We start from the raw sequence: 27,479 nt of genomic DNA, 5'->3' as shown, positions 1-27,479 counted from the left end.
CTCTTTGGGTCTGTGATGATGTTGAATTTTCTCATTTTAAAGGTAGTTCAATATTTTTTGTACTCAGAATACAAATTACACATATGTAACTATTTCCTATTTCATTTCTCAGATTATTATTCAACATACAAAACATATGATGACCTTATAAAACAGAGGTCATTGTTATAGATGAACCACCCAACATTATATAAAATATATTTCTAATAGTTTTTATTCAGAATACTTATGTACTCTAACTTAAGTATGATTTTTATCGCAGACCTTTTTTTTAAATTTTATTTTATTTTTAGAGTGAAGTATTTGAATACCACTTTACAATTATCATTATCATTCTTTCAATTCAGATGAAAATATTTTCATCTTGTTACAATACAAACTGTTATCACATGAAGTTACTATTTAGTCACTAAACAAGTAGCTTTTGAGGAGATGAGGTTCTGTGGCATCAGCTTTGTCTCCAGACCTTTAGATGGCACCATTTCTTAGAGCAAAAACAGACTGGTAGAAAAAAAGACTAGATAAATAAAATGTTTTATAAAATACATGCATAAACAATTGGGAAACTATTAAATGCAATCTTAAAAGCACTATAACATGAAATCATAGATTCATATTCAAACCACATGACTTTAAGCACACATTCTTCATGTTTTTTTATGCTTATAACTGTAACCTATAACTAGATTATTGATGTTGTTATACTGACCTTGAATCTGCCCACACTGGGTTCCATGACATGATACAATTCATACACCACAGTTAATCACACAGTGCCTCTGATTCAGAACCAACACTAGAGGGTGTTCTTCAGCTGAACACACAAGAGAATGCCTACTGGGTAATTTAATGCAAATTGGGTGTAAATTTAAATTAGGCCTCTTTGTGTCATGGCCAAAGAAAAAACACAGCTGTGAATTTGTGATTTATTTTTATTTTTTTCAAACATCTGGACATGTTCCTCTCAACATAACAGATTCAAGTCCTAGCTGTAGTTACACACATGTCATTTCTGCATGTGTTATGTCAGTTTCATGGTCGCACTCCAACACCAAAGTCAGTATGAACTCTCTTTGTTACTCTGGCTAATGTCAAACGAGCCTGTGACAGACAAAACCGCCTTGTTCTCAGTCAGTATGTGTAGACTGAACTCAGACTGTATGTGAAGTGAAAAAAGAGGTAAACAAAGCCCTGGACTGTTTGGCATCCCAAGTGGGTACCCGTCAAAGGGCACACTGACTGTGAACCCTGACCTCAATTAACACTGGAGACAGAATGGATTGGCATCAGTAGTAGGTGGTGTAGAAATGCTGTATTTTTGTTCTCATGCGAAATATATGACATGTATCACAATAGTAATCTGTATAATGTGCTCAGATGGAAAATAAAATGGAAAAAACAGTGATTTATGGTCCACTTTATAGCTCCTAACCATGAGAAACTGTCCTACTGGCTTTGATGGTGGTTGACTACAGAGATGTCTTTCTTTCAGTGTTTGTCTTTGTGTCATACAGTAGGCTTTGTGTCGTTATTTGCCCTCTGGCAATAAGACAGTACAGTAGATATTGTATAGGCCTTAAAAGCAAATGTCAGCCCAATATGACTTTTATCATCGACTAATTATGAAGAGCATGGACAAAGGCAAATAAAAGACCTTCAAAAGAATTCAATTTCTCAGCACTCACTGCAACTATAAGGGACTGTAAGTAAATTATGTAAATTATCAGGCAGGTAGAGGGGGATAGTCCAACTTTTTTGTGAGACAAGCAGGGGATCTTTTTTTGTTCTCAGTTTATATTTATATTTTTATTTTGTCCTTACTTTTTGTGATTTATTATCAAAAAATATCTTAATAAAGAGAGAAAATAATTACATCAATGAGGTGACCGTGATGTCTGCCACTGGTCAAAAATGTGTTTTTCCATTTGCAGAGGTCAACACACCTATGTCTGTAAAGTGTTGAGAAAGCAAAGCAAATTTTCTCTTTGTGTCCACAAACTTTGTGTTTCTTTGCACCAAACAACCAATGTACCAACTATACAGATGTCAGTCGTAACCTAGCTAGTAGCAGGCGCAGAGACTGCCTCTGCTAGTTTCTGTGTTTAGCCCAGTTTCTGACGAAACTCAGAAACTTCACTTCTTTCTCTTATTTACCTCCAGTCTCTCATTTTACCTCTCTTCTCAGCATGTTTATTAAGCACATTCATACAGCCTTGGGATTCATATACATTTTTCGTTCATGTTTAATCATTTCCAACTCATGTAGACATGTTCGGTGTCAAAGTGTTAAGGGCACTAGATGTATGGTTTTGCCTTTGCTACATAGCCAATATTAGCATTAACAGCTGTTTACTTACCAGTTTAGAGGAAATGTTGTGAATTTAGCATCAAATTTCATTCCTTTACTTGCAAAGAGTTGTCTCCAGCAGTGGAAAGCAACACCAATGTTTTGCTTCTATTTCTATCACTTTTCTACTACTGAAGTTAGCATGCTAACCAACTAGCCCTTTGTCTGAACACACGGTAACAGGACCCTCCAAAGGAAATATTAATAACCCTAGGGAGGATCTTGCTTTTTAATGAAAAATTGAGATACAGCCCCTTCCCCACCTCAATAATTTTCATAGCCCCTTAATACAAAGAGCAGTCAAAGGACGTGCAGAGGACTCATTTAAGTGGTTATAATTGGGGGTGCTTGCGTTCAATCCACACATAAACTTGCACATAAAATCATTCAGACTCTGTATTTGGATTTGTAATGTTTAGTGACACGTTTTTCCTGGATACACACACAAACCCCCCACCACCACCACCCACCAAAACTGCATCTGATCCATACAGAATGAGTTGGTATTGACGATAATGATGACAGTGTTATTAATATTTATGGGTCTATCTTTGGCTAATGAGTATTGATTTGAACAGTACAGCATGAGAACAGCTAATTTAAACCTGATCTGGGCAGTATTTCCACATGTGAGTAATACTGACTGTAGACAGGGTGGGGGAAGGGACACCCAAGAGGTAACCACACCAAAGTCACCACCGTGCCACCAGGGCATATTGTGAGGCTCATTATAGTGCATTAAACAGCCTCCCTGCGGAACAATGAGAGGCCCGGGGGCCCCTGAGGCAGAGCCTGAGGCTGGTTGGGACCGATATGGAGACCCGGGGGAGTTTGCTCACCCAGGCCTGTCACTACCAGAGTCTCATCCTCAGCTGCCAAACTCCATTCTTCTTTGAGTCTGTCATCAGCCTGTCACCAGGATAATACTGCCTTAGAGTAGTGTTTAAAATGAAAGAATAAAACATTATGACACTTGATAGGGCATTTTATCTGTGTGCATTCCTCCAACCTCATTACAATATAATAGGATGGTAGATGGTACAGTAGTAATACTGGATGTCATTTTGCCAAGTATTTGCAGTCATTCAGTATTTGCCATCTCTTCATGTAGTTCAGGTTTTGGACATTTAGGGTTAATGGTTTTTAAATATCAAATCAATCAAATCAATTTAAATATCAACAGTCTGGTACAGTCCCCACCTCCCTTTAGTTTACGGATTTGTAATTTGTTACTCATTTTATTGGAAAAAGACAGACCTTGAAAACCTTCATTTTAACCCAAATACATAAACATTAATGAATTAATAATTTAGAATTGGTAATATAAAGATGTTTATATGCTTCCCTGTAGACACATTTTACATTTTTGGGTTGGAGATGGCTCCCTTTAATCTCACAGCCCTTCAGACTTAGTAGTAGTGATCCCTTGTGGGGGTCACACTCCTTGGGTTTAGAACTACTGCCTAGCTTACACTATAAATTAAATAGATTTAATTAATTGGAAGTGCACCAATTAATACCCTCAGTACTAAATTATGTACTACATTACAATAAACTTCCTGGAAATAAGTAGCCAATTACAAGCAAAACATTTTTCTGACATGACATGAAATACACCATGCAAAATGTTTTTGCTATTATATGGGTGATTTAAAAAAAAAAAATCATTTATTTATTTTTTACATTTAGAGGAATGTCATTATTTATTCAAACTGTTCACTGTCTTCCTTATATATTTCTTTTCCATTTTTTTCCATCTGTCCCTGAGTGGAGGACAGGAGGGGGAGGGGAGGGGGGAGGGAGGACCCGCTGACGATGCTGCGTGCGCAGCTTCAGTCTGGAGTCGCTACGACGGGACCGCAATGAAGAGATAAATAGCAGCCTTATCTATTTATTTTCAAGTATTACGGGTCTCATTCATTGATAACCGAGAGACGGTGGCTGGTTTGGAAAGCTGCTGATGTCTGCTTCAGAGGTGAGAAAATGTTGGTGTTCGTTGTAAAACTGGCATTTTATGGAAGAAGAATTACATTAAAGGGAAATGAGATGAAGCAGGGTGAGCTAAGGCTTTTCTGATTTTTACGTCGCTAACACGTCGAAACAGTAATGTGTTTTAACATTAGCACGTGGATTAACTGGGAATTATTTAGCTGGTTGCACGGCCTGGTATTTACAACGTAGTTAAGCTATTTTCTCCTGTCAGAGGCGATGTGCGCAGCTAGCTTGTATCGAGAATAACGCGTACTGTCTGTCAGCGCGAGCTCGTTTTTTTTTTTTTTTTAAATATTACGGGAACTTTGGAAATAACGGGATATGATTTAGCGCGAGGACACCTCTCTGTGCCATATGTTACTGCTTTAATGGCAGCGCAGTCTCACGCGCCCTCAGCCCTTCACCTTATTGCCGTGTGATGTGTAGGGACAAGCGCGTACATGGCGCACAGCCCCCCTGCTTTTCATGGCGAACCGTCGGCTTGCTCAGGGACCAGACACACATCTGTCTGGGAGGACGGTAACGGTGTCTGTAGGAAAATAAAAAATGTCACCAGGGAAGAAATTAAGGGAAATATCCTCAGATAAATAGCGGCTGTGTCACGGTCAGGGCCTATTGTAACAGCCTGGGCTTTAATCGCCTGGGCATTTGCTTATGTTGGTGGCCTGTCACATGTGCAGTGTCAGAACTGGTTTAAGAAAAAAACGAATTTTAGCAGTGGCATAAAGACCCCCAATCATCAACAGACAGACCCTCATATGTATCTTAATGGTGTGTTTATTCACAAAGCAGGAACACATGGTATGCTCTTAAGTTTAAGATTGTTTGAATCTATTCTCTAATTTTGAATGATCACTATATATTGAGGGGAACTGGCACGTGCTAATGAGTGAAATATAGTTCATGTACGTAACAGCACTTGACCAGGTATTGTTATCCTTCGGTATAAATGTATTTTAATATGTTTGGTTAAACATGCTGAGATGATAAAATGAGTTTCTGGGATTTAACAGTGGCTAGTTACACAATGATCACCATGATAATTATTACATTTGTATGAATTAGAATTGTTAAATTATTCATCAAATTTGACTATTACTGTGGCATGTTGAAGATCATGCTGGAGGGATAGCTGAGTGAATAAAGGATAATCTGCACTGATGTGAGAACAGCGTGCATCAATCCAAGGACGTGAAGCTCCTGATGAGGCGCCGTGTGTCTGTCTAATGAGATGTAATTGGCTGTTGGAGCGGAGGAGTGTTGAGGGTGATGACCTTTTAGATCATCAGCCGTGTTCCATCCATCCCCCGGTGCTTTGTTCCCCCTGATTTCAACTCAAAATTAAACCCAATAACAAGGAAGGAGCAAAGAAAGACACTAGATCCTGTGATATATTTGGACTGCACTGCAGTTTAATGCAATTTAAGCTAAGGCGTTGTTGTTTTCTCCCTGCTATTGACTTAGCATGGCGTACATTCCATCAATGAGGCAAGGAGACAAAAAAAAAAGGAAATGTGGAAATCATTACAGTAACGGGGACAGGGGAGGGATTTTATTTTGGCTCTCTGTTAGGTCTCTTCTTGCCTATTTACTCAATTAGCTGTTATTGGTTAGTGAACACAAACCTCTAACAGATGATGTGTAAGAGTTGGGAATAGCTTTAGCTTAGTAGTTGGTCTTATCAGCCCTTAGAAAAATGCTGTGCGTTCATTCTGTGAGGGGCTTGCAGGTTTGTTTGTGTTGCATGTTTCCTACATTAGCTCATATATAATGAAAACTGCATTACACTGGTGCTATTTTTATCAACCTCCTCTACAGACTCTATCATCATGTGGAAATGGGGAAGTCTAACAGTGCTAACACGCTGGATTTAAGAAGATTAATAAGTTTAACCTAAAGCTATTTACAGAAACAAGGTCATATTTAATTTTCTGATAACTCTGTGTGCCTGAGCATACACTGGTGTGTTCAGGCTGCTGAGAGTTAGCTGGAAGAACTGGTAGCAGTTCATCCTTTCAGTGCGACCACATTAAAGTTGCCTTTTACTAAAAAGAAAACAGGGAACAACCAAAGTCATGGGTTTAGCTGAATTGCAAGAATCAGAGAGTTATTCATTGATGCCTATGTGACATCTTTCTGTGACCTTCCCTCTCTGTGATAACACAGAGACAAAACAATGCCACAGTGTCACATAATGTGATAGGAAAAAAGATGAACACAGCCTCTGTGTACTTTGGCTCACCCTACATTTTGCTGGTTAAACTTCCTACTTTGTCTGCAGAGTTTGACATTGTACCCACATGATTCAAGTGAAGAGGAGGTGGAGCGTGAACTGCTGTGTTAGACCAACAACATGTCACCCTGACAGTGATTACTGCTCAACGTCAGGTCACCTGATCTGAAGGCTTAGAGTAGCAGCCAGCATCATTATTTTTTATTTCCTTTTAATAAAGTCAATAGTTGAAGCATAAAGAGTAATTTCACCCTGATTAAACAGAGTGCATTATCTGGGCTTTTTTCCTCACTTTGTTGGGCCAAACCATTACACTCTGTGACAGTAGGGGAGTCTTAACCAAGAAAGACTTCTTTCATTATTGGTCAGTGAGGCTTTCATCGTGTCACAGACCTCATGACCATGTTATCAAGCAGGAAATGTCTTGCCTCAAACTTCCTGGAATGCAAGTGAGACCGCAGCATCAAAATGGTGGAAAAATAGAATAGATCCGAATTTCCTATTCAGAGTCTTAATTAGATCCAATTTTCCACTTTTTTAAGATAAAGCAATAAAGAGGAAAAATTAGGTAACGCTAAGAAGACAATCTTTTGTAACAGTCTTGCTCATGTACGCGTGCAGTATTCTATATATGTGTGTGTGTGAGACAGATGCTGAAGCCCTTGCTTAGATTCTTGTGTCAACAATTTGTCCAAGTCCTCTTTGTCTGGCTCGGGTCCTGTGACTCGCAGACTGAGTCTTCCTTATGAGGATAAAGCAGCGTGCGCGGTACATAAGTCTATTACATGCATATAGATGACCATGAACCGCCGACCCATCACTCAGAGAGCTGACACCTTCCTCACAGAACCCTTAAAAAGCCAGTCAGCTCTGTTGTGTGTCAGGAAAAGACAAGGGAGAGCCACAGAAGCTTCCAGCTATAAATACACAACATCTTTTACTGGGTTCTTGTTTTTGTACTCCCTCGGTGCACACACTTCCTAGACCTTTCTCCATGTGTGTAACGGCGACAAGGTTATCGGTCGCCTGTCTGGCTGTAGAATCCTCCTGTGTAATCCATCAGAGCCCTATTACAATGTCTCATCTATGCTGCAGAACAATATAAAATCAGCCTGGGGGGATAGTGGGCTCCTCCTCGCTGCTCACTGAGGCAACCCAACACCACATGAAGGCTGCTGAGAAAAAAAAAAGTGTCATGCTTTTTGCTGGAAAATTGGAACTGCATGTGTACATTTAATTGAGTTTTTCACTAAAAAGGTAGGTCATACTTTTATGTTTGGGGTTATACAAAGTCCCCCCCCCCACCGCCCCAAGACCTGAACACTAATCCTCAGTGCTCCCATCAGTATGAATAATTGACCTCCATGACATTGGATGCGCACCCAAGGGATGTTTTATCGCTGCAGATGGATGAGGGTTGACAGCCAGTGCAGACGGGACATGTGTTGTGTGGAGGTGTCATGTAGTGAGGAGGAAAGCAAACACGTAGTGGGCTTATAAGCACATAGACAACTGGGATGCTGTGCTAGGATGATAGACTGATAAATAGATGGATAGCTGATCAATTAGAAACTCAGTTGTCTCTTCCTCTGTAACCTTTTCAAAGCAGGGAGACCGGTCGTGTATGTTCAGGCAGCAGATTGTGTTTTAATATGTCAGTCTGAGACAAGAAACACTGAGATATATTTTCATTTTTAACCTTGTTGATTTTGATTTGGGCCTGCAAGTCTGCAAGACTTAACTTTCATAATGTATTAATTATTTTCTTGATTAATTGATTAATCATTTGGTGCCAGAAAAATGCCCATCACAGTTTCCCAGTGGTTACATTTTCAAATTACTTGTTAACTGCTTACTAGTTTACACAAGACAGACAACAACCGAACTGTGTATCATTACCTTCATGTTAGATCAGTCTCTGTTTACATTTAAATTTTTAATTACAGCTGGAGATAATTGGGCCTCAGTCATATCCCCAGTCTCAATTTCCTGTGCTGTTTTACCGTGGCTCTGCTCTCTGTGTTAACTAAAACATCTCCTCATTCTCACTCTGTTGTTCTTTGGGGGTTACAGAAAGGCCAAATAATACATTTCAACTGTGTATTTTATTTTTCTCACAGTGGGAGAGATTTTCCATCAGTGAGAAGCTGATGCCACTGAAAATATGAGGTGGAACAGCTCCTGTTTGTTGGATTGTATTTAAAGGGGTACTCCACCAATTCTTCATGTCAGTGTCAGTTTACAGGGGAGATCCTCTCAGCCTGTGAAAACTGATGTATTATTATCTCCTGTGTTAGTCTGGAGATTTGTCACACTGAGAAAATGACCTTGATGATCAGGGTTATATCAGACTGGTGTGGAGATGACAACATTTATAGAAGAAAGCCACAAAAAAAGTTACATACTGGAGTTGTGAGGTTTCAAAGATGTGAGCAGGGAGGGTATAATGAAAGTTTTTACTGAGTTGCATTATGGGAAATATAGAACGTTTTGGGGTTGTACAAGAGACATTCTTCTTCTTTAATACTCTTAATAGTCATAATTTTACGGAATATTTTTAATGCTAAATATAAGAAGAAAGAAATATTTTTGTATTTCTTTCTGAGCTGTATCAGACAGTGTCCTTCAAATGGCCTTACAGGACAAATTCCAGTGAATTCCTCTATACTGTGCATAGTTACGTGCATGTGTGAGATTTTCCATGTTATAATAAATTGTTGAAATTGCTGCACAACAGTAAACATTGTGTTTCCTGTGTTTCAGGGCTGCCTAGAAGAATAATGGATGAGATCCGTTGCTAGCACTTGTTGAATATTCTGATCGACTCTTCAAGCTGAATGATGGAGGGTAGTGATGACGTGTCTGGAGCCACGACGCAACCGCAGACTGACGTGTGCAGCGCTGAGGTGGGAGTGAGAGAAATCACCAGCAAAGTGGAAGATGGAGCAACTCCTCTCATTCCTGACGACTCCTGTGATGGCAAAGGAGGGCTGTCCAACCTGGTAGAGCCTCCTGCGCCGTCAGTGGTGACTCCCGCCACTGAATCTCCGGGAGGCATGTCGCTCAAAGTGGCCACCACTGTGCTGCACCCGGTGTGTCTGGGAGAGAGCCCACTGATGCTGCCCATTCACCTCCAGATGGCCGGAGCAGCCGGGACTCAACTCGGCCAAATGGGGGCAGCACCGTACCTGATAACAAGCCAAAGCCCTGTCTCACTCCCCCTGGTCCTGGATCAGCAGGTTATCCAGCACATGAGTCCCTCTGTAATTCCTCAGACCACAAACTGCCCTCAGCTGCCGCTCCAGAACAACGTCCTGTGTCAGAATCCTCTGGCATTCGGTTTACCTCCAGCTGTGGACCAGAAGGCAGCGGGACAAACGCAGGACGCTAACCTGCTCTCTCTCCTCCAGAATCCAGCTTTCGCGGCCATCTTGCAGGACCTCTTCCCTTCCCAGGCCGGTTCGTCGACCTGCCAGTCGCCGGGCTCTACTTTCTTCCCCCTTCCTCCCCTCACACCTCCCTACACCTCCCCTCTGGCCCCCTTGGTCCCTCCTGCCACGCTCCTAGTCCCCTACCCCGTCATCATCCCCCTGCCAGTGCCTCTGCCTGTCCCACTTCCCATCCCCATCCCTGTCCCTCAGACTGAAGACTCAAAGGGGAACATGCCAAAACCAGTTTGCACTGTGAGTAAAAGCACTCAGACTTCTCCAAAAGATACTACCTCTCCGTTGTTGTCTTCAAGCAGATGCGTGGCCACCGTTGCAGCCACAAAATGTGTCCCCGTCTTCATCACTTCCTGTAGATGAAGGACAGGCTTTGGATCTCTCTGTCAGGGCGTGTCCAGTCGAACCAAAGCAGGAATACCCCAGCCTGCAGCAGGACAGTGTGCTTGACCTGTCAGTGCCTGGTGTGAGGAAAAAGTGTGTTCAGTCATGCAGCTCCAGTGGCTCACCAGGACGAGACAGAGAATTAGCCTTCCAGTCCGGTCAGGATACAGGCGGTACGTCGTTGTCTCTGGGCGTTGAATGCACTCAGAGTTTAGATTCCAAACTCCTAGGAAGCCTGGCCTCGCTGGAGTTCAGCCGGCAGCACAAGTGGGTGGTTGACAGCAGCCCCAGTGGGTCCAGCTCCCTAGGTCAGGAGGCGGCCCTCAGCGGTGCCGGAAACCTCGAAATAGTCAGCACCTCGCAGACGGCCAAGGTCATTGTCTCCGTGAAGGACGCCATCCCCGCCATCCTGTGTGGGAAGAATAAAAGGCCTCTCGGGAGTCTCCACCAAGAACTTCTCCATCAAGCGGGATGGCAGCCAGGGGGCGTCGCTGCAGCAGCTTTACGCGGTGCCGTCGGCATCCCAGGTGGAGCAGCACGACCCCAACGACCCACTGAAAAAGGTCCCTAAAAGCAGAGCCATCAAACTGAAGAAGGTCAGCTCGCAGGAGATCCACTTCCTTCCCATTAAGAAGCAGAGACTGGCAGCACTGCTCCCCAGGAAGTGAGAGCGCTCGGCTGGAGGGGGATTAATTGCTGGAGCCCTCTCTGGTAATCCCTCCGGAGCGTGTAACATAAAACACATGTGGGGACGTTCTGTAATCAAACTCATACAGTTTTATGTCCAATCAGAGCTCAGAGTTTGGCTCCAAGTGTTGCTGAAACTGAGGCTTGCGAATGTCTGACAGTGTGACACAGAGGTTCCAGAGAAGATTTCTGAACTGCTGTGTTGTTTTCTAATGCACTACTCTACAGTGTTAGACTAAACCAGAAATGTTTTTTTGTGTATGGCAGCTTAATGGGCTCTCCATGTGGCTTTGGAGTCTCTCTTTATAAATCAGAGATGTTAAAGAACAGTTTTGACTTTATAATTACAGCAAAGACACATGGGTTCCATTTTTCCATTTCGGTCCATGGTTTATTTCCACGTGTAATTTTTCTTTAAGTGCACTGAAGACATAAAAAAGCCGATAGTTGAGGTTCTCGCTTTCGGGAGCAGAGCAGTATCCACTGGCAGGATGTGACTGAGACTGTTAAACCATGTCCCATCGTTGGAAATTCCCATAATCGTCAGTAGCTCACTGGGGCGATTCATCTCCTTTTCTGATTGGCAGGGGTTTAGCATGACAGGTTAATAAGGACTTGCGAGGGCCACAGCTACGATTTAAAATGAAATGTTGGCAACAGCCACCAGTCACAACAAAATACATGCTTACTTTGTTAAACAGCAGGAAAAAAAAGGGATGTCTTAATTGTTTTCATATTTAAACAATGTTCTACCGGCCTGTCCAAATATAAGGAAAATATTTCTGGAAAGAGCTATTTCTGTTGCTGGCTGAATTAGCCTCCCAGCAAGTGTATAAAACAGTATCAAATCCTGCTGTTTCCATTAACAGACTCATTAAGTGAATCTAGGTGGAAGTTATGGTATGATTTCACCTTTTAAATGAACTTAAAATGTGAAGGGGAGATAAAGCAGAAGGGAACAGCCAGATTAAAGAAGAAATAATCACCATTTCCTTACCTTACTTTGGTGAGAGGAAATACTGTTCATATATTTGTTTAAGTGTGTGTTAGTCTGTTATTAGAATCAGTGCTGGTGAGACTCCACCCCCTCCTCTCATCAAACATGTTGGTGTGAAACATTTGTTCCAAGTAGTTTGGTGTCATCTCTTATTGTTTTGTGGAGCATGATATTTTTTCTGTCCCATGATGGCAGAGTTGTGAATGTGGAGAGTGTCATCGTGTGTGTGTTTCCTACTGAGTGCACTTTGTCATAGTTTAGTTGAGAAAAGTTACAGGGTGTTCTACCTAAGACTCTGTTGCCCCCTTTGTGATTACGTTTATGAAAATCTGTGAATTACAGGCCAAGAACTAATAACAGCCATATGCAGACAGTCTGGATGAACAGAGGAGGGATGGAAAATACCTAAAGCTCTACTTTTTACCAGTTCTTTATTTATATTGATGTACTTTTTTTTAGGTAATGTCTGCAGTCCATCCAACACAAAGCTCTTTTTCCCACATTGAAGTAGTTTGAGCTGTTGTACAGGATTTCACCCTAATTTATTCTTTGTACAACTTTTATTTATACAGTCTGTGTATATACTGGATGGTCAGTGAGGAGACAAAGTGTGACTGGACGTTAAAAAAAAAAAAAAAAACACCTTCCTTTCTAACTGTCAGTCTCCTGAAGCACCTTTTGCTTATGAAAACTGTTGTTTTATTGAAGATGTTGGTGAAGACACAGTTGAAAGCTGGCAGTGAAATGTTTGCTTACTGTACAGTGTGTGATTTTTATATGGAAGTGAACTAAAATCTCACAAGGTCTCAATTTCCTTGTCTGCCTTTTCTTGATGACAAGGAGTCAGTCTTCTTGGTACCGTGGTACAGGAGAGCTTTCAGCGTCAAGTGTACTTATGTTCAAATGACTCACCAGACTCATCCAGTATCTCATTAGTTTGTATTGATGACAACTCAACCATTTCTCAGTGCTTCACTATTTGTGATTTTTATCTGTTTTTACCAAGTCCTGTCTAAAAAGCAGCATAAAGCTTTTGTTTGTCAGTGTGTTGATGGTGGAGGATTAAAGCTGAAGCATTTTCAGTTCAAGCTGCTGGTAACGATACAACATTTTCACATTAGATTCGCCTTTCGCTGTGTTGTTCAGTGAGAACGCAGCTAGAACAGACTGAAAACACAAGCCCCTCCTGATACAACATATGTGATCAATCAAAATCCTTTTTCAAAATGTCTGAAGTGTTTTTAAACTGTTTTGACAGCTATTGTCTGATTTTTCATGTCCTAAACACAAGCAGGCCTGGCTTCTTTCTCACACTCGAGAGGTCAAATTTCAAAACAAATGTCACAAAGACTGATGTGAGGAGTTTAATGATGGAAATGCTGGACTTTAAAGTTATTCTGAAACAGTGTAGTTCTTACTGTGCAAAGCTCTCAGTTTATATAAAATGGGCGACTGATTTCCTGAATGAACTTTTGTAGGTAACACTGGTATAGAATAAAAGAATTCATCAACTTTGTTCCCCTCTTTTTAAAAAGCCACATGAACACGACTCATTGATTGTATTCAGTAAGAAGACATGCTCATACTTTTGTTTTGGTAGGTTTATAAAAAGAGAAAAAAAAGGAAAATACACAATATCATAAACACATATTGTTTATCTGGTGTGACATAATGGACAAGTGACTTTTTGCAACACATATTTTTCAAGTACTTTAAAGAAGAAAATGCAAGAGAAGGAAATCAACAGCACTTCGATCCTGTGTTGAATATCATATGGCACAAGTCTTTAAATGGAGGAACAGGAAATTTCTGTTAAGTACATTATAAACAGTGCTACAAAAGCTTGTACTAACAAAGACCACAGAAACCTGAGAAATGTCATAGGTAAAGCAAGGCAGAGTCTAGTACTGGGAGTATCTCAACTAAAAGCGCTGCGGTATTAAAAAGCAGAATGGAATCCACTGTGAAATATTCACCCCACCCCACCCCTTTATCTTCACATTTCTAACTTATGTATATGATTTCCTTAAAATATTAAGTTTCTACAAAATGTACATTCTGTCGCTGATATTCATGGTTAAACCCATAAAACTGTACACATCTGTTTTCATTACTAACAGTGATTGTAACGGTCAAAAGTGACAACACTGAGGTCGCAGGCCGACCGATGAGCTTCAATGATTATGACTGATAAAAATATTACATCAGAACTTAACATAGAAAGCCCTTAGAAATGTCATATTTGCACTTCCTTAACAATTCGTCCACTAATTCATCAGAACTTGAGATACAAACATGTTGATGTTTTGAAGAACTGCGTGGAGACCAGTAGGAGGCAACGTAGGACCCACTAAGACACAGTAATAAATCATAGTGCACAGCAGGTGACGATCCTCCTGGACGATCGAGGAAGGTGAAGTTCAAATAAAAAATGCCAGAATACAACATGATTCCTACCATGATGCTGACAACGGCAGAGCAAAAGAAAACGTCTGTCGAGCACTGTGTGAGTGGAATGCACTGACATTAGCATTCCTCGGGCAGGCAGATAAACCCATACTTTAGGCATACGTGTGAAGAGTGAGAACAGCTATACAACAGCAGAGACCAGAGAGCATCCAAATTCTCTTGGGGAAGAACATCTGATGGATTCTTTTTCAGTATATCAACCCTTCCTTATTAACTGGAAATTCGACAAGAATAAAAACATTATATAAGAAGAAACATTCTCCATCTTTGGGGGATCCAAAACCAGGATCGAAAGATTTTATATCCGTAAAAAAAAAGTGTCCACGTGAGCACATGTGCTATGCAATGTAAACACTACAGGGATTATTTTCCTTTGGGATTTCATTAAGTCAGTGGTGTCTGTTAGATTTGAACAGCTTTTTGTTCACTGATGAGGGGATGAGGTAATGTGTCAGCACTGCACGGCACACTTTTCTCCACTCTGGAAGCCTGGGTGAAGCTGTAACATGTATTCAGTCTCTTGAGGTGGAGTCTGGAGTAACATGTAGTCCCTTGCGTGCCCCATGAGTCAGTGTCCAAGCGCCGGCTCTTTTCGGGGCTTATTGCCCATGGCTCTGGCAGGGACAATGCTACCCTGGCTCTCGTTACAGTTTGCCTTGTTTCAGCCTCTCTATGTGGTGACATAACTTCAGTGCAGGCCCCAGCTTTAGACCCATGTACTTCATGATCATGTCGCTCCGGAGCAGCATCAGGGCTTTCCCATCAATTTCCTGTGGAAACAAAGAGTGGGGCTCATTATATTCAGAAAACATGCAGAGAGACAAATGATCTACAGTAGCCAACACTAATAATGTACAAAAAAAACAACTTGTGCTTATGACTTAACTCACGTGTTTTCTGAATAGTTCGGCATGTGGAGCTAATGCTGTGGGGTCAGCATCCCTTACAAACTGCATCACCTCTTCGATGGACCAGGAGGAGGGGTTTTTACTGGGCAGCTGCTGACTCTCCCGCTCAGACACCAGAGCCTCAGGGCCTGTGGTGGAGCTGGCTGCTGCCAAAGAAAAGCAGACATGTTGAGCACAATGGGCAGAAGTGAGCATTTATCCACATGTACCTCCACTGATCACTACTGCACCTTCAACTCGTCTGAGAGGCTGTGAAGAACCATGCTCTGCTGGGTTGGAGGAGAGGCGGCGCATGGGTGTGCCGTTGCCAGGATGGTAGAGGCTGCTGGCCTGAGAGTGGTACTCTGAGGAACTCCGAACTGTCTGAGGGCGCGGGGTCATGGAGTTGGAGGCTGAGTCCATGTAGCGCTGCTCCTTTATTAGGCCATTCTCCTCGTGGGGCAGAGTCTCTGCTGGAGGGAGGAAAACACACGTCACATTCAAATATCATTCTGTAAATGCTGTTAGAATCTGAGACAATCACTGAGTATGTAATCACACACAAAACAAATAAACATTATCTGAATATCATCCCTGCTTATTACTAATACAGCAGTTAGGGGAATTGACCCAGCAGCATACGCAACTCATTACAGTATCACCACTTCTTGCAGTGCCAATGCTGACAATAACACTGTGCAAGCAGCTAAGCTAATTGTTTACACACACTGGATAAACACTGCAGTGTGTTAGGATAAAATAATCAGGTTTATTACACAACACACCTTTTGGTCAGCCAAAGTGTTTGAGGTAAATAAAATGACATTAAAGACATGATGCAGGAACAAAAATCTAAAGGTAGGAAGTGTGTGGGGGAAATGCTCGACTACCAGAAGAGCTTTTGGAGATGAACAAATGAGGCTGCAGCCAATGAGAACAGAGTAAAGAGGTTGATTTCAGATGACAGCGAACATGATGCTCGATCATTCAGTTAAGGGACTCCTCCAAACTCCTTTATACAGAATGAGTATTTTAATGTTCAGATGGTCCCAGCTTTGCAGTACTGCTGTCCTGGCTTAACTGAGCAGCACATTACAATAACTAAGGCAACACATGTATTAAGGTTTCAGCATTACTCATTAAAACTAGGCTGCAGTTATTTTAATATTTTCATAAATAAAAACAACTTCTGGAGGTATTCTTGACTTGAATAAAACACCAAAAATGAGATGTACCAAAAATATCCCTCAATAACACTGTGCCACAGTGTTAGAATATTTTTATGCTTTATGCCACTTTTTGGCAAGATCTGCTCTAGATTCTGCTTTTTATATCAGATGAACAACCCTCTGCTTTGTTTGGAAGAAGCTTTTTAAAAATGTACTGAGGACTAAGCCCTGAGGCTCACTAGGGTTGGGTGAGAAGATGAAAAAACAGTGGCTAAACAAAGGCTGAATATATTGCTGTAGACTTTATGTTGTTTTGTTGAATTGTGTTCTAATATAAAAACATTACAAATATGAAAACATCTGCAAACTGAGCTGTACCTTCTGAAGGGTGAGCCTCAGTCCGTAGATGTTTAGGAGACAGAGGGGCTGCATATGATGGAGAGACTCCAGAGAGACTGCGTTTACTACCCCGAGCCAGAGAAGGAGCATCCAACGCCTCTTCTTTCACTAGAACATACGAACAAGGAAGAACTCATTTTTGACATGTGGTCAATGATTACTGTGTGTCCATAGATACTACAGGATCAACAGATATATTACCAAGACAAATTAGCTAGTGGGTGAAAATATGTTCTCTATGATCACTTTCCTACAAAATTCTGTATGAAACAAACAAAGTCCTGAAAAAATGTTTATAGTTTTTTTTTTTTTTTGGAAATAGCACAACTGAGTGTATGGTCATTACCTGACTTGTTCCTGTCATAAGCTGTGTAGTGGCTAAACGGTTGGCTGCTGAATAGGTTGTCACACTGCAGGTGACGACACATAGTCTCCAGGAACCGCAGCACAAAGGAAGCGCTGGAAGCTGAGGGTAGCTTGACCACACGAACTCCAACATCTGTCCTCACTGGGATGAAGAACAACACGTGTTTGTGCTCCGTCAATCATCTGTCACAAAAATGGCTTGGCTACCTGTATAGCCAACTTCTGCTAACTTGTGTGTGTGAGTTTTTCTACCTCTGACAACCTCTCCTCCTCCTGAATGAGTCTGCAGAGCGCTGAGCAGGACTTTAGGCTGGTATGCACAGTCTATACACGACTGGACCACCTGCTGAAGCACAGCATTTACTGGCCCCGGACCAAAGTGGTCTGGCAGATGCTGCATCTGCTTCCTGTCCAGGTGGGGACCACAGTTCCCATGCTTATTCACATACACACACACTGAGACAACACACAAAGAACACATTCAGCACATGAGATACTAAGATGATGTCTTCAGTTCAGAGCAGACCATGTGATAGCTGATCATGGGGAGCAAACAGTCATTTATCCTCACCTGTTGAAACCACAGAGTTGAGACTGGGAGGGCTTTCCTGTGGAACCTGGATGCTGGGCAGCTGTGTCTGACCCTGGAGAATCTTGGACTTTCTCTGAAATACACAAGTATATTTGCAGACACACTTCAACATAAGGAAAGTGGAAGAAGAATTCATGCAATATTCTATATCAGAGTTCGAGTTTGTTCAGCAGGGTGTCACCTTGCTTCCAGGTTTGGGTCCTCTCTTTTTGTGGGGCCGGGGTACTAGCTGTGTGGTTTCAGGTACAGTGCCATTTTGGGCAGCGGCTGCTTCAGCCACAGCTTTGAGTAGAGCTATGGTCTCGCTCTTGGGCCTTCGGCCTCGCACCCCCTTCCTGACAGGCAGAGGGGGCAGAGGGTTGGGGAGTCTGTAGGGAGACTGCATGGAACGCCTGCTGGGTTTGGAGGGTGATGCAGGGAGAGTCTGCAGGGTCTTTGGAAGGGTAACTGTAATGACAGCATAAGTAAAGAAAATGAAAATATGTACATCATACTGAATGTGACATTTTTATTATGCTAAAATGTTTAAGGGTGCCTTTGCCAAAAGGAAAAACGCAGCCATGGATATGAAAAACAGGAAAAACACAGTAATGGTGGAGTGTCCAGCAAGCTTTTGGTTCCATAGATTTAAGTGTCTTTGGATCGACTATACAGACATGTGCTCTATCTGTCAAAGGGGAGAAAATAATGGTTTGCAACTTGATCCATCACTGTAGAATCTCTTCTGGCTAATTAGGGAGACAAACTGGGTGTCATTTTCTCTTGACCCAGTGACCAACACAGTGCTGCTGCTGCAGCTACTGCTGCTGGGTGAGATGAAAGTCAAAGCAAAGAGACTGCTTGGTGCCAATCTGGGTTTGGACAGGGGCATCTCATTACTGGAAATGGCAGGGGAAGAGCTCCAATTTCTGTCATACAGCTCCAGTAATTTTTATTTTACATTCTTTATGATGATGCATTTAACTGTTGAGAGGATTAATGATGTTGTCATGTACAGAATTACAACAGACCTACAGTGCATTTTTCTCCTAGCTGATTAACATGTTCTGGACAAAGTAGAGGCTCACAGATGGACAAGTGAATAAGTGAAAGAATATTAATTATTTTCCTCTTTTTATACAGAGCATTTAGTGGTGTAAATAGGGCTGGGTACCGAACTTTGGTTCTTTTATGGCACTGACCAAAGCTCTTCAATATTACCCAGTGTCGAAAGATGCCTTGTTTTTCGGTGCCAAGTTTCGATACCAAGGAGTTAATCACATGATCAAGACCTGATAATGCTGCTGGTGATTGGCTGCAATGTTACATGCGGTAGAGGCATGCAGGAAAAATACTTATGTGTTTACGCCCACAGATGAGGTTCACATGTATCTGTGTTGTGAACCACAGTGTGTGTGTGTTGAAGCGGTTAAAAAAATGCGACCGTGGTCAAATGTGTGTCCATTTTAGCAAGACTGATGCCAGTAGTGTGCGATGCAATATTTGCAAAAAGGACATCTTTGCTAAGGCCAGCAACACGACCAATTTGATGAAGCATTTAAATGTGCACAGAATCAATTTAAGAGCAGAAAGTTGCTCTGTGTTCAACTGCAAGAAGATTTAAAGGTCCTTAGTCTGCAGCAGTGAGCATTAGACACTGACTTGTCACTTGTTCTTTTGCACTAAAAATGATTTGTTGTATATTTTTTATGTTAGAAAAATGCTTTGAGTGAAAAAATGCCAAAACTGAAAAATAAAACTCAAGATTTGTACCATAATATGTAATGTAATTTTCTTTGTTAGAACTGAAAAAGTATCGTTCAGGAACTGGTATCGAAGTCAAGGTATTGGTATCGAAAATTTTTGAACAACACGCAGTCCTTGGTGTAAATGAATGTGATTCCAAAGGTAAAGACTGTACACACCTACAGAAAATAAATATTAAAACTACATACATGTCTTACTTTTGAATGCACAGAATCCAAGCACAAAGTCAAGTACAAGATACTTAACTACTACCACATCAGCCTTTTCTCATTACCAGTATATGTATAGTGAATGCTGGTTCACCCTGCAAAGCTTTGCCAAGAACACAAACAGAGTAAAAGTGGAACTCACCATGCTGAAACAAAAAATACCCACACAATGCATCAGCCTATTTACTCAGCTAGTAAATATTTTTCTGTTTCTGTATGTATTCAGGATTCCCTAACAATTCCCACACATACTGCAGGGTGCCAAATAATAAATCTTTCTCCAAAATGCAGCATAAGCTCAAAACAAAGCCCACACTGACGGAGGAGCCGGAGTACACAGACTGATCAGCATTACATGGGGGAGGAGTAGAGAGAAACGGGTGCTAGGGAGTGGGTATATGCAAGGTTTTCATATCCCCTCCCAACCTTTTAGAGCTCACACATGAGCAGGTTAAAGTACATTTAAAAAGAAGAAGAAAGTAGTTGTGTAGCAGCAGCTGTGTGTCATAAGTTCTGTGGGTTTTTTTTAGTTTTGATAATCTTATCCTCTCCATCCAGAATCTTTTACACAGACATGAAGACTGAGCAAATGTCAGAGCCTGAGCTGAGCAGTTTTTATGTAAACATTTTTTTCCATGTAAACAGGTATGATGTGAGGACCATAAATCCTCTTTCCTACATCCCTCCCCTCCCTCTTGTAATTCTGCATGTTACATCCCGCCCACCCAAACACAGTGACGCACAATCACACATCAACAGGACTGTTTATCTGCAGAGTTTCACAGGCAACACACAGTATGTCTCCTACAACTGTTGGCTGACTGCTCACGACTCTCCTTTTCCAAATATTGCTGCAGTTTATCAAAAAGACCATGTTCAATACATGACATTACACTTGATACACACAGTTTCCCTAATACTTTGTACCTTTTTCTTTTGAACAACTACTATACAAAAACCACCAACCCAGCTGCAGTCTCCACAAACCTCTGCACAACCTTTGAAACCACAAACACCACACCACTCATTGAAAATCTGTATTTAAACACAAAAACATTACCATTAAGAACTTTACAAATATGTGTTAGATCACATGAAGATCAAGAGCATGAATTCATGCCTTTTTTAGTGCCTGTGTGTGTGTGTGTGTGTGTGTGTGTATATATATATATATATATATGTGTGTGTGTACACACACACACACACACACACACACACACACACACACACATATATATATATATATATATATATTTATACATACACACCCCCAACCCCCTATTGTTTGGGGGTGGGGGTTGGTCTCACTAAATGAGTGTGAGGGAAGCACTGATTACAAACAATAGTATCTGTGTCAAACCTCAATGTATATGCAGACTTGTGCTGCCACCTACAGGGTAACACTTACCACTGTTGCCTGGTGGCTGGAGGCTGTGCTTGGTGAGGGTGCACCAGCCCACAGGGAAGATGTCCCGGGAGTCATACTTGCACCAGTAATCAAAGGCACCCCGCCACCCATCAAACATGATGAAGACCTCATCACCCTTAACTTCCCCAATGGTGGCAGGGCAGATGAGGTATGGGTTCTTCTTATCCACAGCTTCCAGTTTCATGCCTGGCTTAAAGCTGTTCTGGGGGGGCCTTGGAGGTTCCTGGAAATTAGTAAGATATCCTCATTACAATAACTTTTAAATACACACAATGTTATACTGTCTGTATTACAATGTTTTTAGAGGCCTTTTGAAGCAATATGCACCTTTTTAAAGGCTGTTGCTGGTGCCATCTCTGCTCCATTTAAGGTTCTCAACAGAAACATGGGCCATGACGATGCATTCATCCGAAATCCTGGAGGAGAGAATTTAGTAAAATTAAGGACAAAGGTGAGATTAACAAATTCAGAAGACAAAATTTACTGGTTTTAACACACCATGTGATTTCTCTGCATTGCGGGTGGCATAAAGTGCCCATTGCATTTGAATGGCCTAGAAACTTATGTGTGGCCTTTTTCTTCACTGGACTATTAAGCTTTTTTTAATTATTTTATTTTTTATTGCTGTTTACTCTATCCAAGTTGAGGAGAATTAATTGCAGATGTGAGACATTCATTAAGCACAGCTGTAATTTGCTGTGTGGTTGCAAAAATTGACGGCTATTTTAACTGCCTGTGTACATTTACACACTTCTCTTCGTGTGTAAATATTATTTTGCTGTTCTGATTATTCCAGATTTTAGAGGAATGTGAAAAAAAATCATTTCTGCCAATTTCCTGTGACCTTCAGGTTCTCTCAAAGAATCAAAATAATATTTATTATAATAATGGCTTTCAATACCTCTGGGGAAATTTCCTTCCTCCACCACGAGACACTAAGCAGCATTTTCAATAGTATGGTCTAACACTTGTTTTAGTTGAATGTCATCAGTCTGCCACCCCTCATTTTACTTTGTTGCTGAACTTTATATAATTCTAAACATGGTGGTTCTAAGTGCTAAGTAATGGAACAAGTCTTCCTTTTAATAAATAATTTGGCATGGTAGTCCATTAGTTCTGTATTGTTGAGAACATCCTAGCAGTGAAATCTGACGATTTGCCTTTATTAGAAGTGACACCAAAATGTGTTTCCATCCCACCTCCCCTGACTTTCTTACCTAGTGGCGGCTGCAGCATGTCTCCATTCTTCTCACAGGTGCCAATGGGCTGGATATCAGAAGAGTCTACAAGTCTCCAGAAGTCATTGCTGTTGTCACTTCCATCCAGACGGAGACGCAGACGAACCCCAGTTAAACCCATCACTGTGGCAATACAAACTGAAGTGGAATTGCGTGGGTCATGGGCTTCAAGCTTCATTCCCACTTTGAAGTCATTGGAGGGTGGGACTCTAGCCTGCAGGCAATAGGACAAAGCCATGTTACATGCCATTGTTAGCACTGCACAAATACACTACAAGAAAACCATTATTTAAATCAACCTGCTGCTCCAGACTGATTTAAATTATGTCACCTAACTGCAAAATATGTGCTATGGCACATTTTTGGTAGAACAAGGGCAGTATGAGCCTGTATTTGAGTGGTTGTCCACTTTTGGGAGGGTGCTGATTATAAAGTTATAAATAGAGAGCTTTAGAGTGATGAGGCAAATTCAGTTGGTAAATCACTACCAGCAAAAATTAATAAAGCTAATGTTACAACTGTAAGAGCAGTACTTTTACTGCTTTAAATGCAATGCCAACATAAAGCTTCTCTGATTTGCTAATTATTCTAACAGTTATGACAAGGCATCCCAATTCAGTTTTGACAACAGATATGCAATGCAGACCTTCCAAAAGAAAAAAAAAAAAAAGATAGACTGTTTTATGTCTCAAATTCATTCAAGAGGGACATACCTGACGAAAACAGCTTGGTGGAGCAGGTATAGATGATGTTTCTCTTAGATATTCCTCCCAGTTGAAAGCATCTAAAGAGAAAAAAGTTAATTGATGATTGTTTTTGACTTGATTACATAAAATCGAGTTAACACACCTGAGCAGAATGCCACAGTATCACCTGTTACTTGTCAATGAATTGTGAGGTTACATTTTAAAGTATAAAAAGCCCTGGTCACTCCAAAGCCTCTCTCTGTTCCACTAGTATCAGCCAGGTGATAGATTTTATGATATCAGTAAAACATTAGTTTTAATAAAATACTGAAAATCTACTTGAAAATCTGCTGTCAAGTCAATGGTAGTATTGCATATCAAGACCTTGAAAAGGTAGCAAAATTGCACTCTCAACAACAATGGCATGTAATATAACAGTACCAATAAACAACTGTGGGGTTGTTTTAATAATGCAAACTAAAACAGCTCTTCTTGTGTTTAACCAAAGTAACGTAAGGGAACAGGACTCACAAATCAAAGGAAACACTGTCACAAAAATACCAAATAAAAAGTTCACCTTTAGTTGTTGCAGGGGTTGTACCTGTTGGTAGAACTGTTCTTCCTGGCTTCTCTTTTTTGCCATCTTTTTGATCTAAAAGTTATACAAATTATAAATATTACATTTTATAAATGCATGAAAATACAACATATATTACATTCTCAAATTACATTTTATCACTTTAGATAGGACAAAGACCCTTTTTTGAAAACTATCTTACGATTTTCACATGCAAAACATTACAATTACATTGTGATATCAAACTCACGTGCTCATGCACTTTTTATAAATAAGAGTCTGATCACTGGTGATACGTATGAATTTCTCAGAGTTGATATCAGACAACAATCTATGAAGTACTATACTGAAACCTGGAGACATCACAGCTGATGACACAAACAATATCTAATTAGCAAAGTGCCTTCATTAAACTTTTCAATGCATCATAATGACACAAATGAAGCTGTATGTTGTGCCCTCTTCACATGTATAGCCACACAGGTGCTCTCTCTAATTGTGCTTAACCCTAACCCAAGACTGTATGAGAATGTAATGATCAAAAGAGAACTCCTTGCCTTTTAGCGGAGTTTTACCCATGGTGACACTTCTGCGATAGCGACCAATGGTGACACTTCTATGATGAAAATCAACGTGCAGGACGTTGACCCAGTATACCTCTGTCCCTGTGTAGTTTTGTCCTAAATATATAAAAGGTAAAAATATTTCACTTGGAATGCTGCACACAAAAACATACAACAAAACAATTATTTTAAGATTCATTTGTTCATTCATACGAGATACACTCAAAATTACAATGTTGTTCTTTAGCCTGACAATACAAAATACAAGGACTTAAACAATCAATGCAGATGACATTTGAGGAAATGTTAAAAAATCAAAAGTGTTTGTATTTGAATATAGCTGAAGAAAAATGCAGGGAACCATGCTGGTTGCCTTCTTAAATAGTAAATATTCAATCTACCATTTTCATACTTCATGTTTGGAACCAACGTGTGAATGTACAATCCACATACTTACTAGGGCTCACTAGGGCTACAGCTAATGATTATTTACACTATCAAACACTCATAACAATTTCCCAGAGCTCAAGTTGACATCAGTAACTTGCTTATTTCATCATTTACAATGTTTGGCCTTTTGGTTTGATTAACAACTTAAATGACCAATTAGTATCCTGCTAATCTTATCATCAACTAGGCATTTGAATAGTTCTATGTTTATAAATGACTTTTTAAACTATCATTGAAAGTGTGTCTTGTGTTTTATGTTTATATTTTAAATACATCATTTGAGGGTCACAACTAATTCTGTTGCAAAAGGTTTTCTGATTCTGATTCTGATTTCAGAACTAGTTTGTCCAACTGCGGTTGTGGACAACAAAAAAAATACTATCATATGTTTTCTAATAACAATACAGTTGGTACTTGTAATTTCTTAAAATAATCTGCAGCAGGGAGCCACTTGAAACCTGAAGGTAAGTTATGTGATGAAGCTGTTAGCAAAGAAAAAAAATCAGAACTTTCATACACAGTAGTTTAATATTCCAGTAACGGACACTCCCACGGAGACAGGAAGGCTGTAACGGGGTGGGTTTTTTTCATGGGGTTCAACACTGTAACAACAGGCCTGTGGTGTGTACTGGGGCAGTCCATATGACACTGTTTTGAACTTCGCGTACATTCCCTACTTATTTCCAGATTTCAGCAACATGCTAATGGCTCACCTACGGACTTCATGATAAAGACACTTGCGAAGTAGTGAGCTAGATAACAAGAAAACAAAACAGCTGTACTCTTGGTAGTAACACGAAGAAACCGGGACAGCGTGTTACCAGCTAAAAACACCTTTAACAGTAAAAACATAGGCTAACTCATGGACGCTGACGGTGAAATAAGCCATGTTGGATATCTAACGTTATTATAATGAAGCTAACACTGTCGTACTGTGAGCCAAATTAACGCTAACGTTACACTTACATACTTGACTGTTACCTACTACATATAACGATGTAACAAGGTAAAAGTGTTGCCTTACATCCAGAGACAAATATTTGAACACTTTTCGATATTTTTTTTCCAACTCAAACCTTACCTATCAGCGTTAACCTTTAGCGGGCTGGTTTGTATCAACCTTTTAATGTTAACTTGGTTGGTAACAGCTAGCTAGCTAAATATCGAGGTAACGTAGGGTAAAATATACTTCATATAGAACATTACGCTAAAACCAGCTACTATTTCTCTTTTAAACATTGCATCTTTGCTTTCGGACGCCGTATCTGATGTGTAACATTAACACTATACGTTTCCAGGTTATAGCCGGGGCCCAATGTTGACAACTGGGACTACTTGATTTGCTAGCTACCGCTGCTGGCTAATAACTAGGTTGGCTAACCTTAGCGTTAACGTTAACCCTCTGAGAGCAGTTTCTTCCATATTACCAAGGAGAATTATACAAAACCAGGGTCGTTTACCTTCAACCATCATTCTTACGAAACTCTCATTATTTACTAGAAGGAAGAAACTTACAAGTGCCGTCTGTTTTTCGAGTGAAGATCCACTTTTCTCTATTCGCCAGCTGCCATTTTTTCACGAATGTAGTGTATGCTTACACGCATGTAATTTATGCCAAAGATAGTGTTGTACGGTGAGCAAAGACATGCAGAGCAGCGACCAGCGACATGGGCTTGAGTCAGTAGGTGTAGTTCAGTAGGCCAATAAACTCTTGTGCTACTCACACTTCCAGCCAATCAAGCAGAGGTTTACTCATTTTATCCAATCAGCGTTTGGGACTACTTTACGTGTAGTTTGGGATTCCAGAAAGTAACACTAGTTATCCATCTTCACTTTTTCTCTTCTTTACAAGGTCTTTCTATTGCATCCCCTACTGTGGTTCAAAACTGATCAGAAATTGTCAGTGAATGTCAGAAAAAACATGAAAACTGAACTGAAATAAAGTCGCTGAAACGCTGACCTCTTACAGCCTCTTGAATTAACAATTTAAGACAAAGGCTACTGTTGTAAGAGGTTAATATGAGGGAGAATACCACAGGACTGAATTATATAACCCAATACATCAGTGTACAATACCAGAGTACTAGAATTGTTTTAATTAAAGTAAATAAGCAAACAGACTAGCTGTTTTTACTAAATGGAGAATTAGTAAACAAGAACTAGTAACAAAAAACCTAGTTAATATGATTAAACATATTAGAATAAGAAAATAGAATAATATAGGTAATAAAAGGGCTATTAGAAAATTAAATACCAAAGCTGATTAGAATATTTATGTAATTCAGAGTAAGAGCATCAAAAATATAATGGCAAATTAGAATAAAAAAAATAAACAACAACAAAAGAATGAAAGCACAATCTAAATAAAAACACAGTCAATTTCTATGAAGCCTCTATGAAGTGTAAAAGTAAAAGTTTCAGCCTATTCTTAACAGAAATAGGGAGTAGTGCGTCATCACAGTAACCAAATAACAGAACATGATGCGGAATCATTGTCCCATGCTAGTTTCAAACTCTTGTGTTTTCCCCCACCCACAATTTTCCTGTTAAGTCAGTGAACGCACGTTGTCACTCCCAATATTCAAACAGGTTTCATCACGTAGGCTACAAAAACTC

The 27,479-nt window shown here is 40.5% G+C and overlaps 2 protein-coding genes across 4 annotated transcripts; one reads left to right on the top strand and one right to left on the bottom strand.

Moving 5' to 3' along the window:
• The first annotated feature begins 4,172 nt into the window (after positions 1-4,172).
• Positions 4,173-13,595, top strand: LOC108878949 (retinoic acid-induced protein 2). The gene is given in 4 exon segments (XM_018670023.2): positions 4,173-4,322; positions 9,336-10,324; positions 10,326-10,820; positions 10,822-13,595. Coding segments are annotated over 3 exon segments (1,656 nt in total). The 5' UTR covers positions 4,173-4,322; positions 9,336-9,409; the 3' UTR covers positions 11,068-13,595.
• Positions 13,596-13,720: 125 nt separating this feature from the next.
• On the bottom strand, positions 13,721-26,521 carry LOC108878948 (Scm polycomb group protein like 2). Of its 3 annotated transcripts, none has more exons than XM_018670019.2 (15): positions 26,379-26,521; positions 24,408-24,530; positions 23,851-23,925; positions 23,301-23,371; positions 22,567-22,801; positions 21,677-21,765; positions 21,329-21,572; positions 18,147-18,412; positions 17,945-18,038; positions 17,626-17,829; positions 17,354-17,515; positions 16,987-17,115; positions 15,691-15,912; positions 15,443-15,606; positions 13,721-15,322 (listed from the first exon to the last, which is right to left on the bottom strand). In XM_018670019.2, the coding sequence occupies exons 2-15, from the start codon at positions 24,427-24,429 to the stop codon at positions 15,197-15,199; spliced, it is 2,103 nt and encodes a 700-aa protein (XP_018525535.1). In that variant the 5' UTR covers positions 24,430-24,530; positions 26,379-26,521; the 3' UTR covers positions 13,721-15,196. The 3 variants fall into 3 exon arrangements, with proteins under 3 accessions (XP_018525535.1, XP_018525537.1, XP_018525538.1); XM_018670021.2 differs by having other exon boundaries at positions 15,443-15,603; XM_018670022.2 differs by having other exon boundaries at positions 15,691-15,909.
• Between the last annotated feature and the right edge of the window lie 958 nt (positions 26,522-27,479).

This window comes from Lates calcarifer, linkage group LG17 (assembly GCF_001640805.2).
Source record: "Lates calcarifer isolate ASB-BC8 linkage group LG17, TLL_Latcal_v3, whole genome shotgun sequence".
NCBI lineage: Eukaryota > Metazoa > Chordata > Actinopteri > Centropomidae > Lates > Lates calcarifer.
Note: the sequence above shows the minus strand (reverse complement) of the source record. Positions and strands in the feature narration are given on the sequence as shown.